Below are 13,664 nucleotides of genomic sequence, written 5' to 3'. Positions count from 1 at the left end.
GGGCCAGGGGTGATGCGTCTTCAGAGGTATGCAGTACTTGGCCCAGAGAGGACCCCAGTAGGTGTCTGTCAATTGAATAGATTAACAAACAGGATGAGACATGGAGAAAAGTGTCTAGGAGGGAGGATCCAAAATGTCCCGGGACCATTGCAGTTTGGGTGAACTGTGGATCAGAGATAGACCTTGTTGCAAAAAAGGGATGTTTGTGTCAATAGGCCTTTGGAATGAAGCTGGGAAATGTAAGTGGCCTAGGACCATCCAGTATGGTGTTAACATAGGCTTTGGGTTCAGGCAGGTTTGGGTTGCGATCTGGCTCTTCCATTTATGTGACACCAAGCTTCAGCTGTAAAATGGGAATAATAGTGCCCACATCATAGGACAATGGGAAGGGTTAAATTAGATAAGGCTGGTTTTGTGCTCACACACTGCTTTGCACACGGCCAGTGCTCGGTCAATGGAAGCTATCATTGTCATCGGAATAGATACAGTGGCCCAAGGCATCTAAGGATGCATGCTGGCCCCACTCCCACTCCACATAATCCTGTGTACTCAGTGCTCCAGCAATTCCATCCTGCTCTAGTTCACCAACCCCCAGAGCTCTTCTATGCCCCAGTGCCTTTGCACATGGGATACTCGTCTCCTGTTCCTTTTTCAAAGCCTTCCGTGATCCTCACTCCTGAAAGATAACCAGAACCTTTATACCCCTTGGATTTTAATTAATAGAGGTGACCTAGAGATGACAGGGAAAGGTCAATGCCATTGAAATAACTTATTACTTACAATTTCCAAAAGACAGGGGCATACCACACCACCCGGGGAAGCACCAGGGTCAATAAGGAAGCAGGAGGAATAAGGGGAATGCATGGCTCAGAGCCTTCATTATGTTTTCCATGGGTAGGAGGGGGATGAGGCAGGTTAAACAGCTGAAAAAGCTTAGATTGAGTAGTTTGAATAATGTTATCAGACTCTGGTCTGTAGAGTGGTCTCTAGTGTCTGGTGCCTGGCCCTGGGGGTGACTTAGGGCAGGGGACTTACAGGCTTGGTGGGTGAGAGTTAGATAAAGGAGGTGGTTAGGGGTATAGATTGGAAGTTGGTCAGTTTGTACACAAAAGATGTGTTCCAAGGTGAGTTGTTCACTCTCTCTGGGAACCAGCTAGCTCTGGGAGGGGCATCTCTCCCCAGCCAGCAAGACCCCCTAGGTGTCAAATCATCACACAATGCCTAAAACAAAACACATGATTAATATACCCTCCTCTTTACCCTGGGGATTCTTCTACAGCTGAACTCAGCACACTGTTGGCAGTTTTGCTGTTGTTGTCTGGATGTTTAGCCTCCTTGTTCAGCTGTGAGGTCATCAAGGCAGGGTCTGCATCTTGTTCATCTTTGTACTTTTGGCATCTGTCAAGTGCCTGCCATCAGGCTATGTTTAACACAGTGATTCTTGGGCTTGGCTAATCATGAGAATCCCGTGGGAAGCACTTAAAAAGTACCGACATCCAGGCCTTACCCTAGAGATTCTGACTTAATTCATCTGTAGTGTATGAATTTCCACTTGGGATGGGTTAATAGCTCAGCGGTAGAGCACATGCTTAGCATGCACGAGATCCTGAGTTCAATCCCCAGTGCCCCTATTATAAAAGAGAGAGAGAGAGAGAAAAAAAAAAAAAAGAAAACAAGGCACTTTTGAATTTCCACTGACTCCTTGAATTTCCTGGGAGGAATTTTCCAGAAGGAAACCAAGATTGTGGACCCAGATGTAGTCATTTCAAACACAGAGGGAAACCCAGGTCCTGAAAGCCAAGGACTTGCCTGGGCATGGTCGCCTGTTGCAGAAGCATCCACTGCCTATTTTGGTAGAACATTCCCTGCTGAACAGAGTCAGCAGGCCTGGCAGACCTTGGCTTTGAACCAGTGTTGTTCTTCTGGGGCTCCAGGCCATGCTCACTGAGGAAGGGGCTCTCAATCCACCCAAAGCTAGAACCCAGTCCCGCCTCTCTCCTGTCCGTGTCTGTGAGCCTTTTGCTCTAAACAGTAAGGTGCTGTTCATCTTCCTCGGGGACTCTGGTCTCTATGGTTTAACCACCATCCCTCTGCAGCTTTCTCTTTGTGCATCCTTCCTTAGTGCCTCTTCTGCCTGCTTTACAGTGTATCTCGAAAGGTAAGAGAATTGTCTCTGTGATTTCCTCTCTTTTCCATAGATTCCTTGGAAGGAGAAATGCCAGAAAACCCACCCATTCTTCTTTCCTATTCTCTCCCACCCTACCTATTAGCTCCTCCCTGGAACTCCCTGGAACTTTCTCCAACTGCCTCTCCAACGACCAACCGCTGTCTCCTTTCCTGGCAATCCAGGAGCCTCCCCGACACTCTCAGTCGCTCAACACCACCAGACCCTGATCGCCTTAAGGGCCCAAACTCTGGGGCATCCTGGAGGGAACTTGCTCCCCACCTTCTCCAGCCCAGAAACCTGCCAAGGTTTCTTGCCTCCCCGCAGCCACCACCCCACAGCTCTGGCACTGCTCTGGGTAAGTGACAGGGCTCTTCTCCCCTGTGTGAGCTATGAGGTGTGAGGCAGGGACTTTCCATTAGGACCAGCCGGAGTGACGGAGTGACAGAGAGAAGGGAGGGGCCTCAGGAATGAGAACTGGGGCCTGGAGAACTTAAGGAAATTCGTGTTTAGGGTGGTGTATCCGATTTCTTCACTCTAGTATGATTTGTGCCATTTCTATGTGCTTGTCTCTGAGCATCAAACATTTCTCCACTTTTCCTAGAAAGGACTCTTTGGCACTTTTCTCACTGCTAGAGTTCTGAGCTGGGATGAGCATTACTGATTTAATTCAGACAGGTCTTACTTAGGAAGTAAGTAACAGACTAAGGAAGTTTCCTTCCTTTGTGGGGTCCTGATTTCTCCATCCATAGGAAGAAAGATCCCAATTTCCTCCCATCTTTAAGTGTGGGGAGAATCGGAGATTGGCTCTATTCAGGAAAGAAGGGGGCTAGGTCAATATGCAGCTCTGGTAGGCTGTAAGTTCAGTTCTTACCTCCACAAGGAGAAACAAAATGTTCAACCTTCCGAGGATGACCTGGCGGCAAATGAACCTGAAAAGAGCCACCATTTCATTGCGTGTCTGGGGCCTTCCATTCTGCGGATGAAGTGATTCGTTAGTACACACAACATATGGCTAAAGAAATGGGCTTACTAGTTCAATGATTGGTTGCCGAGACCAACAGGCTGGGGCTCTTGGAAAGGAGAACTTGTGTCCCTGGAGTGAAGTGGCCCAGGCCCCTGGCTTCTGGCCACAGGTCTAGCAGAACCATCGGCTAAGAGGAGTGGTTGGGGCAGGACCAGGGCTGAGCTTTTCTCATGGAGACCCCTCTAGTCCCCTCACTCTTGGGAAATATGACTGCTAGGAAATGCAGCTCTTGAGCTCTCTCTGCCACTACCCCCACCAGTACCTGTTATCTTCTGCTTGATAAGTTAAATATCTACAACTCAAACTGTGATGGAAGGAAGGAAAGCAAGCATTTCTCAAAGATAGCAAGAATAGAAATGACATTTGGATACTTTTACATTCTAAGACAGTTTCCAGATTGGTCATCTGAAATAAAAGGTTATTAAAAAGCAATGAGTTGGAGTTGATAACAAAAAGATGGTGGCCCAAGTGCCTTTTGGGAGACTGTGGGGTTCTTTCTTGTTCTTTAGATATGAAGGACAACAGAAGGTCAGAATAGTCTGTCTTCGACATATCTTTTTAAACTGTGCGTGCTTTTTTATTTAATTATTTATCGAGCAGCTACTATGTTCAGAGTGCTGTGGTAATGCAGGGGCAACCAGGGCCTGTACGGGATGAAATATATGCACAGAACTAGAGCAGAAGGAAGATAGTGATGACTGCTCTCAAGGGAGGAACAAACTGCCCTGGAGCTCAAGTGAGACCCAGATCAGATTACCAGAGGTGGAGGTGGGGTCTTTGGGAAGTCTGTATCCACCCCAGCCTCCCTTATTCCCTTACTTCTTTGAGTGGTAATTGAGCACCTGCTGTTTCCCAGGCCCTGTGCTAGGTGCCAGACACAGCAATTCACAGGACACATATGGTCCTTTCCCCATAAAGGTAACGGACAAACACATGTAAATGGCAAATAAAAATAGTCTAATATCTACCATCATGGTGGAAATATTGCAGATACTGGATGTAGATATTAGAGGATATCCAAAAAGTCTCCCCAGAAGAAGTGATGTTTAAGTAACACCGAAAGTATGAGCAGAAGTTTGCCATGTGGGTCGTGGGGCAGGAAAGAATGACTCTCCTTGCAGAGAGAACAGCTTGTGCAGAGGCCTTAGGGAGGGAGAGAGCAGAGCTGAGAGGATGGAGAGTAGTTTACCAGGCTGACTAAGTTGTCTATAGAGTGAGGAAAATGGATTCGCCAGTGTTTCAAAAGTGGGCTCTACAGAACACTAGTTCCTTAAATTTATTCGTATGTGCTCGCATGTTTGTACGCGTGTGCACTTGTGTTAAAATATATGTAACATAAAATTTACCATTTCAAGTGTACAATTCAGCGGCGTTAATTACAGTCACAGTGTTGTACAAGTATCACCACTATGCATTTCCAAAACACTTGTTTCAGAAGAGAAGATCTGTAATCATTAAGCAATAACTCCCAGTTCCCCAGCCCCTGGAAACCATTCTGATTTCTATGAATTTGATGACTCCAGGTACCTCTTATAGGTGGAAACCCACAGTATTTGTCTTTTTGTGACTGGCTTATTTCACTTGGCAAAATGTCTTTATGGTTCATTCAAGTTGTAGCGTATGTCAGAGTTTCCTCCTTTTATGGCTGCATAATATTCCATTGTATGTATACACTACGTTTTGTTTATCTAGTCACCTGCTGATGGATGCATGGGTCATTTTCACTTTTTGGCTGCAACGGACATTGGTATACAAGTATCTGTTTCAGTCCCTGCTTTAAATTCTTGTGACTGTATGTCTAGGAGTAGAATTGTTAGATTATATGGTGGTTCTATGTTTAGCTTTTTGAGGAACCACTAAACTGTTTTCCACAGTGGCTACACCATTTTACATTCTCATCAGCAATGTGCAAGAGTTCCCATTTCTCCAGCTGCTTTACAACACTTGTTATTTTCTGTGTGTTTGTGTGTGTGTGTGTGTGTGTGTATGTGTGTGTGTGTTTAGTAATAGCCATCCTAATTGGTATGAGATGATATCTCATTGTTTTTGATTTGCATTTCCCTAAAGACTAGGGATGTTGACTATTTCCTCATGTGTTTATCAGCCATTTGTATATCTTATTTGGAGAAATATCTAGTCAAGTATTTTGCACAATTTTTAATTAAATTGTTTGTTTTGTTGTTTTTTAGCTGTAGGAGTTCTTTTATATATCCTGGATATTAATCCTTTTCAGGCATATGATTCGCAAGTATTATCTCTCCTTCTGCAGTTGTCTTTTCACTGTCTTGATAGGATTTTTTGATGCTAAAAGTTTTTAATTTTGATGAAGTCAAATTTATCTAGTTTTTATTTTGTTTGTGTTTTTGGTGTCATATTCAAGAAATTGTTGACAAATCCAATGTTATAAAGCTTTCCCCTATGCTTTCTTCTAAGAGTTTTATAGTTTTAGCTCTTACATTTAGGTCTTTGACCCATTTTGAGTATTCACCCACAATCTTTTGCCACAAGTGTCTGTGGGTCTGTAGTCTGCCTGCAGCTTTCATGGACAATGCCCTCTCCTTATCCCCTCTGAGATCCAAGTTAGGCAAAACAAAGACCTGTCCTTCTGGAAATCCCTGGACAGGTTAGAACATTGCAATAAGGTCTGCTCTGCACCCTCTGGTTTGAGGGAGGAAACTGGCAACTGGGCTGCAGTCTCCTCCAAAACAACACTGAACTATGCCAAGGAAGGGGTGAGGCAAAGGCATGTGAAAACCGTGTGAAATCTCCTACCATGTTGAAGGTAGCTTTTTCTTGATTGAGCATTCACTTGGTTGCTCTCAACCTCTGACTATTTCCAGAGCTCTTATAAGGTTAGCTCAGCCAGCTTGGAGATATTTGTTCACTTGGTTGGTTGGTTGATTGTGTGTGTGTGTGTGTGTGTGTGTGTGTGTGTGTGTGTGTGTGTGTGAGTGTGTATGTGTTTTGAAGTTTTTATGGAGGAATGAGAGCTTGGGTATTCCTAGTCCATCATGTTACCTGGATTGTTTTTTAAACAGCTTTATTGAGACATATTTCACATACTACATGTTTAACCAAATTGTAGGTATAATTTAACGGGTTTTAAAATATATTTTTCAGTGGTTTTTAGTATAGTTACAGATGTGCATAACCAGCACCACAGTCAATTTTAGAACATTTTCACCACTTTCAAAGAAACTTCATACCCTTTGGCTATCACCCTCATCTCCCCCATTCACCCAGCCACCCATCCCCAGCTCTAAGCTAATCAACTTTCTCTCCCTATATATTTTCCTATTCTGGACATTTCATGAAAATGGGCTCATATAACATGTCTTTTGTGACTGGCGTCTTTCACCTAACAGAATGCTTTTTCCTCATCCCCCTGTCCCAGGCTCTGTAGAGGGCACAAGTTACCAAGAAGACAGGTGGGAGCAGGGAACAGCAAGGGTGCACCGTGGAACAGGCAAACTCTTGGACTGGCCCCAAATTGGAGTTACACCCAACAGCCACAACGTGAGGATAAGGAGGTAGCAATATAGATGTTGGCACATGAATAGCAGAAACAAAGTTTCCCAGGACCTAGGCACCAGAGTGAAGGAAGTCAGACTAGATAAGGAGAAAAGAGAGGGGTCACAGGATTGGAGTTCAGAATGAGATGAAAGACTAGGTGCAGTGGGGGTAACAAAAAGAGTCTAGGAAGGAGAAGGGCTTGTTATCAGAATGGCTGCTTGAATTTAAGATCTTAGACATGAAATGGTTTTAGTGATGACAGTGTTTCAGAAGTTGCCGTGGGAAGAGAGGCTGGAGGGGAGGGAGGAGGTGTTGGAAGAGGTGTCCCGTGGATGCAGATATCTCTCAGGGTTGGTAGCAAGTCTTGGAGCCAGAAGAAAAGTCCCCATGCCAAGTAGCAATGTCTTCAGTGAGCAAAGAGTGCTAGGAAGGCAAATGCCACCAATTAGGATGGATTCAGATGGAGTAAGCCCCAAGAAGTTTAGATTTTCACAAGAGGACTGGGGATTCATGGTCTAGAAGCAGCAATAGGGAGTGAGGTACTCATCAACCTTACCTCTCAACCCTGAGATATGTGGGGGATGGCAGACAGAGCAGCCCCCATATAAAAGGACTTCAGGGAAGCAGATTCTCAAGGGGAAAGGGAGGTTCTGGGTATGGCCAGAGGTGGAGGTAAAGGGGTTTCAAGGGAGAAAGCATAGTCTTCTCAGTAAATGGTGTTGGAACAACTGGATAGCTACATGCAAGAGAATAGAATTGAACCTGTATCTAACACATAACAAAAATTAACTCACAATGGCTCAATGATATAAATGGAACAGCCAAGACCATAAAACTCTTAGAAGAAAACATAAGGGGGAAGCTTCATGACATTAGATTTGGCAGTGATTTCTTGGATATGACATCAAAAGCATAGACAACAAAAGAAAACATAGATAAACTGGACTTCATTGAAATTAAAACCTTTGTGTTTATCAAAGTACACTATCAAGAAAATAAAAAGACCACCAACAGAATGGGAGAAAATATTTACAAATAAAATATCTGATGAAGGTCCATGGTTCTCACACCCGTTCCAATGTGTGAGTTTCTTCCCCCACACCAAGCAAGTCTCTGAAACCAGCTGGGTGTCCTACAGTTCCACTCAATTCTGATTCTATTTCCTTGAAGATAGCATCAGATCCCATGAGTAAGGGCTCAGTCTTACAAAACTGCCCCCACCCCAATTTCTCCTGCCAGTCGAAAGTCCAGGTTGTTACCTGGGCTTTTGACCTACTGGCTATAGATTAGAGGTTCCAATGACTGCTTTCTTGAGTTGATTAATTTGCTAGAGTGGCTCACAGAACTAAGAAAAACATCTTACTTACTAGATCACAAGTTTATTACAAAAGGATATAACTCAGGAACAGTCTCAGAAGAGATGTTTAGGGCAATATATGTTGGAAGGGGCATGGAATTTCCATGCTCTCTGAGTGTGCCACTTTCCCGAAATCTCTGTGTGTTCACCGATTCAGAAGCTCTCTAAATCCCATCCTTTTGGATTTTTCTGGAGGTTTCCTTACATAGATGTGATTGATTGAATCAATCATCAATGGCCAATAATGCAATCCTCAGCCCCTCTCCCCTCCATGGAGGAACTTTCAGTTGGTCCCCTCCAATCATGTGGTTGGTTCCCCTGGCAACCAGCTTCCGTTCTTAGGTGCTTTCCAAAAGTCGCCTCATTAACATAAACTCAGATGAGATTGCAAGGGGTTTGTTGTAAGTATTAAGATACTTTTGTCACTCTTATCACTTAGGAAATTTCCAAGGGCTTTAAGAGCTCTGTGCCAGAAATGGAATGAAGACCAAATATATTTCTTATAAATCTCAAAATCACAGTGTCTAATATCCAAAATAGATAAAGAACTCATATAACACAATAAAAAGACAACCTGGTTTTAAAATGGGCAAAAGGATTTGAATGAACATTTCTCTAAAGAAAATATACAGATAGCCAAAAGCTCGTGGAAAGATGTTCTACATCATTAGGCATTATTAAAATGCAAATCGAAACCACATGAGCTACCACTCCATGCCCACTAGGATGGCTATAATCAAAAAGAAAGAAATGCTAGCGAGGATGTGGAGAAATAGAACCCTCATTGCTGGTAGGAAGGTAAAATCTAACTTTGGAAAACAAACTAGCAGGTTCTCAAAATGTTAAACTTGGAATTACCATATGACTCAACAGTTCTACTCCTAGGCATAACTCAAGAATTGAAAGCATATGTTCACACACACACACAAAATGTGTACACAAATGTTTTTAACAGTATTATTCATAATAGCTAAAAAGAGGAAATAACCCAAATGTCCATCAACTGAATGGATAAACAAAATGTGGTATATCCATATAATGGAACATTATTCAGCCATAAAAAGAAACAAAGTACTGATACATGATACAACGTGACAAAACTGCTATGCTAAGTGAAAGAAGCCTGTCACAAAACCATGCATATAGTATAATTCCCCTTGTGTGAAATTTCTGAATAGGCAAATCTACGAAGGCAAAGTAGATTAGTGATTTCCAGGTTCTAGGGGAGGAAGAAATGGGGAGTCATTGCTAATGAGTTTTTTGGGTTTCTTTTGGGGTGGTGAAAATGTTAAGTGATGATGGTTGCACATCCTTTAGTGATTTTTATACTAAAAGCCCCTGAATTGTCCATGTTAAAAGAGTGAATTTTGTGGTATGTGAATTAATTTCAATTTTTTTTTTTTTGATGAGGAATGAAAGAAAAGAATGAGGGGGAATTTGGTCACTGCAGTTCAGAGATTCCAGAAGGCATAAATGGGAAGGTTGAGGAGGGAGGGAAAGCATGAGAATCCGTGTCTGGGTAGAGAAAGGTGACACTTGGGCAGCGAGTGATGGGGGTGTCAGGCACAGGAGGTCTGGAGGGATGAGAAGGGGTAAAGAGTTCCAAGAGCACTGGTCCAGTAGTTCTGGGTGTCTGGAGGGACCAAGGCATCTCAGGAAGCCAAAAGGTTGGGCCCTATTGATGGTGTTGGGAGGTGGTCTCAGCCCAGGTGACCAAAGGAAGAGAAGGCAGCTTCCGGGGTGGGCACCGAGGGGTCTGGAGATGGTGTTCCCAGGGTGAGGCAGTTGAGCAAAACAGGCTGGTGATGGGCAGGGGGAGCTGTGCTCTTCAGGCCTGAACGTGGCTCCTCAAACTTGGACTCTGAGTATGAAGCCAAGTCCCCTGACTCCCCAAGGGATGGATCAGATTCAAAAACACTGAGAACACTGCATTCTGTCAGATCTCTCTGTACGAAAACAAGCCAGAGAAGTTTAGATAAATAAGCCAAAGGGATCCAGGGCCAGGGGCCAACCTGAGTGGTTAGTTTCCTACTGATGTTTATAGAGTTAGGAGATGATAAGTGAAAATAAAGACTATCAGAGACAGAAGTGGTGAGTTCGTCAGACATTCAAACGAGAATTTCTTTAGCATCTAGACCCACCAGGGACTGCGCTTGGAAAGCCAGACACAGACTAGGTACTGCTTCCAAGAAGCTTGTAGGCTGATGGGTGGGGAGACTAGAAGCAAATCGCTAAGCAGATAATTTTACAAACATATCAGAACAACAGAGAAAAGAGTAAATTGCTCTGATTCTGTATAACAGGAATCTCATGGAGCCTGGGGGATTAGAGCAGGTTTCTCTGGGGAAATGACACTTACACTTCAGGGGTAGGAAGTCGGGCATGCATCAGAAGGCCCTGGGGCGGGAAGGAGCTGAGGGTCAGGCGGAGAGCAGAGAGATGGGGCTGGAGAGACAGGAGGACCCAGATCTTGCTGAGCCTTGTGCTGCCTGGAAGAGTCCAGGCTTTATTCCAAGAACAAAGGGAATAGAGGTGGAGCCAGCAGGGACACAGCAGAGCTGCAGAAGGGGCAGTAGAGCAGAATGGTTAAGGAGGGTGGAGTCTGCAGTCAGATGGCGTGGATTCAAATCCCAGGCCAGCCACCTACTACCCATTTGACCCAGGTCCAGGTTAGCTAACCTCTCTGTTCCTCAGTCTCCCCCTCTGTAAAATGGGGTCATAATAGTACCTACCTCAGAAAATCATCATTGTGAGGACTCATTGCTGAAAGTGTGGTGCGCATGGAGTAAGGAGGAGTTGCTGACGTGAGTGGGCTCAACATGGGCATCTGTGCACGATGGACTTGCCCCTCTCTCCAGACAGCCATTCGTTACTGGGGCTACGGGCTGTTGGCACCCAGGAACGTTCTGGTTTCTCTGGTGACTGCCACTCTGAAGACAAGAGTTTCTCGGCCTTGAATGACCATTCTGGCACCGTCATCCTCTGGCTCCAGCTGCTCCAAGAGCTCCATTAGGACAGAGACCATGCTCAGGCTGTACCCCCGGGGCCAGCCCAGGGCTCGCACTAGGAGGTGCTCTTATCTGTTGCTGAGATGGATTGCAAATGGGTGGATGAGTGGATGGATCTGTGGAAGAATATTCACACTAGCCACTAATTATTGAGCACTCCCTGTGTGCCAGGCACCTTACTAAGTGCTTCACAGAAGTCATTTCATTTCATTCTCACAACCGTCTTGTAGGGAGGCTACTGGGAGACACTTTCCAGTGGCAGAGATCTTGGGAATGACCTGTGAGGGAGCCCTAGTCATACTTCAGGGAGTCCAATTATGGAGTGTTTAGTTTGTAGCCCCAAAGGAGGGATTTTGCTGAAAGTTGGGATCCTGGAAGCAGGAATTCAACCTGAAAGCAAGCTCTGCTGAAAATGATTTCTCTGAAGATCGAACCGCATGTACTTTATAGCCACCATCTCATCTTCATTAGCCAGGCACAGGGGAGACAGGGCCATTTTACTCGTCTTTGAAAGAGCAAGTGGTACATCCTAGGGAGGCAAGAGGGCCATGGGGCATGTGGCAGATTAGAACCCAGGAGTCAGCAGTCCCCCCACCCCAGGGTGGCAGAACTGCCTTTGATCCTCCCCCTGCCGTCTGGTTCCCATCAGAGCCCCACACGCTCCTGCCTGGAGGCCTGTTTCCCAAGGGCATGCAGGCCTCCCTGCCTTCCCATCCATCCCAGCCGAGTTGTTCAGCGTGGCTTAGCCCCAAGGCCCCGCTTCCTCCCAGCTCAACACTGTGCGCACTGCCCCTTTCCTGAGCAACTCTGCCGGCCTTCTTCTCCAGGGACTATTATTTTGAGAGTGCTGAGTTCAGCACCACTGCAAGGTGCAGCCGGATGCGCCCTTCTGTCCTCAGCTGGCCCTTCAGAGCTGGCCTCGGGGCCGGGTGACCCCCCCCACCCCGTCTCCACCTGCCCCGCGCAGCAACCCCTCCTACACAGGGTCACCGCAGCCAACCAGGGCCACTATCCCACAGCCCCGAGGCTGTCAAGACAGGTGGCAGAGGGGCTGGGGGTGGGAGAAGCAGAGCTTGCCAGGGGAACAGCCCAGTCTCACTCCTGCACTTAGAAAACCCAGCAAGGTCAGGCTCTCATGAGGACCCCCAGAACCTGAAAGCTGGGGTCACTAGCCTCCTTTAAGGGTTTGCCTTAAAGCCAAAGGAGCAGGTTGGCCCTTAGCCGTCTGACTGCACATGGGGCAGCAGGGGTGTCAGGGTGCAGGATGAGGGGCTGTGCGAGGGGCTTTTATAAGCCTTCCTGCCCAGCAGCCTGCTCTGTGCCCTGGCAGCCTGGCAGAGTGACAGCAAAGTCCTGCTCTGATGGAGGCGGGGCCTCAGCCAGGACTGTAAGTTGAGTCCAGTGGGGAGGAGGTCCAGGTCCGCCCAAGGTATTTGTGTCAGTGAATTAGCTGCGGAGCCCAGGGAGTGCCTGGCCTTTTCCCTGCTGACCAGAGGTCTCTGTCCCACCAGGTGGACCCTTGGGCTGGGAGCTGCGGGGCAGGAAGGGTGCCTCCTGTGGAGGTCCCAGCAGCTCTGAAGTTCCCCTCCTTCCCTTCCAGGTGCCCATGGGCTGGACCATGAGGTTGGCCGTGGCAACCCTGCTCCTGGGCCTCACGATGGTGGTCACTGGAGACGATGAGGACAGCGATCCGTGTGTATATGAGGCCCTGTCTAACAATGATGCTCTCCTCTGCAAGTAAGGCTGGGCGGGCCCCTGTCCCCCGTTGGAGAGCAGAGCCGGGTTGTCAGGGAAGGGTGCTTCCAGAACCAAGGTGCAAGGGGCACTGCCTCCCAGGGCAACCTCTGTGGACAGGCAGGACATAAGTCAGCTCTGGGACCACCTTGACGGAGGACGACATCCAGGCAAGGACTTTGAGACAGGCCCCTGTGTCCAGAGAGCAGTTCTCCCAGGACCAGAAGGCTACATGGATGTGGTCGGCTCCCCCGGGGCCTCCAGCCCTGAGGGGCTGGCCTGACCCTCCCTGTTGGGACCCTGAGAGACCATCCCTCCCTACAGCCCGGCATGCTCCTTTCCCCCAAACAAAGTGGCATTTGAAAGAAAAGTAACATTTGACCGAGGGTGTGTGATTGGACCTTCCCTGTGTGAGAGGTTGTTTGCTTTTCGGTAACAAAGCCACGGAAGTGTCAGGGCAGGCAGGCCTCTTAGGGAGCGTGGCCACTGGACGTGGTCCAGACAAGAGGCTGGGCATCAAAGGCTGGCTTTGTGCCTTTCAAGGACACAAGCTTCTCCCCTTCTGGTTGGAGTTCAGCTCTCTAATCGCTGACCATGGGTCAGAAAAGCCAGCCTTCATTGTCCTGGACGCGTGCATCCTCCTGAGGGCTGCCCCGGCCACATTGTTGCCTTTGGCCAGTTTGGTGGCCAAGGATGCTGGCAGCCCCCAGAAGCCCCCAGAAGTGAGAGCAAGAGCAAGGACTCCCACATCTTAGTCTGCCTTCTTGAGTGCATTTGAATTCTTCCAAATTCTTCTTTTAGAAAGAGAAATCTATGTTTTCCCTTAAACAGTTAGGGAGTCGAATCCAAAAGGAAAAAAAG

The 13,664-nt window shown here is 46.8% G+C and overlaps 1 protein-coding gene across 4 annotated transcripts in view; it reads left to right on the top strand.

The window, feature by feature from the left end:
- Positions 1 to 13,664, top strand: part of PEBP4 (phosphatidylethanolamine binding protein 4) — a 228,230-nt gene that overhangs the window by 31,728 nt on the left and 182,838 nt on the right. For 2 of the 4 annotated variants that reach the window (XM_031442216.2, XM_010995936.2), the window contains one exon: positions 12,670 to 12,806. In XM_031442216.2, coding sequence (XP_031298076.1) covers positions 12,670 to 12,806 — 137 coding nt within the window. Of the gene's footprint in view, positions 1 to 2,031; positions 2,159 to 2,270; positions 2,523 to 12,531; positions 12,565 to 12,669; positions 12,807 to 13,664 lie in introns of those variants that run through there. The other 2 variants (XM_031442219.2, XM_010995943.3) reach the window with 2 other exon arrangements.

This window comes from Camelus dromedarius, chromosome 36 (genome assembly GCF_036321535.1).
Source record: "Camelus dromedarius isolate mCamDro1 chromosome 36, mCamDro1.pat, whole genome shotgun sequence".
Lineage (NCBI taxonomy): Eukaryota > Metazoa > Chordata > Mammalia > Artiodactyla > Camelidae > Camelus > Camelus dromedarius.
The sequence above is the reverse complement of the archived record's forward strand: the minus strand, read 5'-3'. Positions and strand labels throughout refer to the sequence as shown.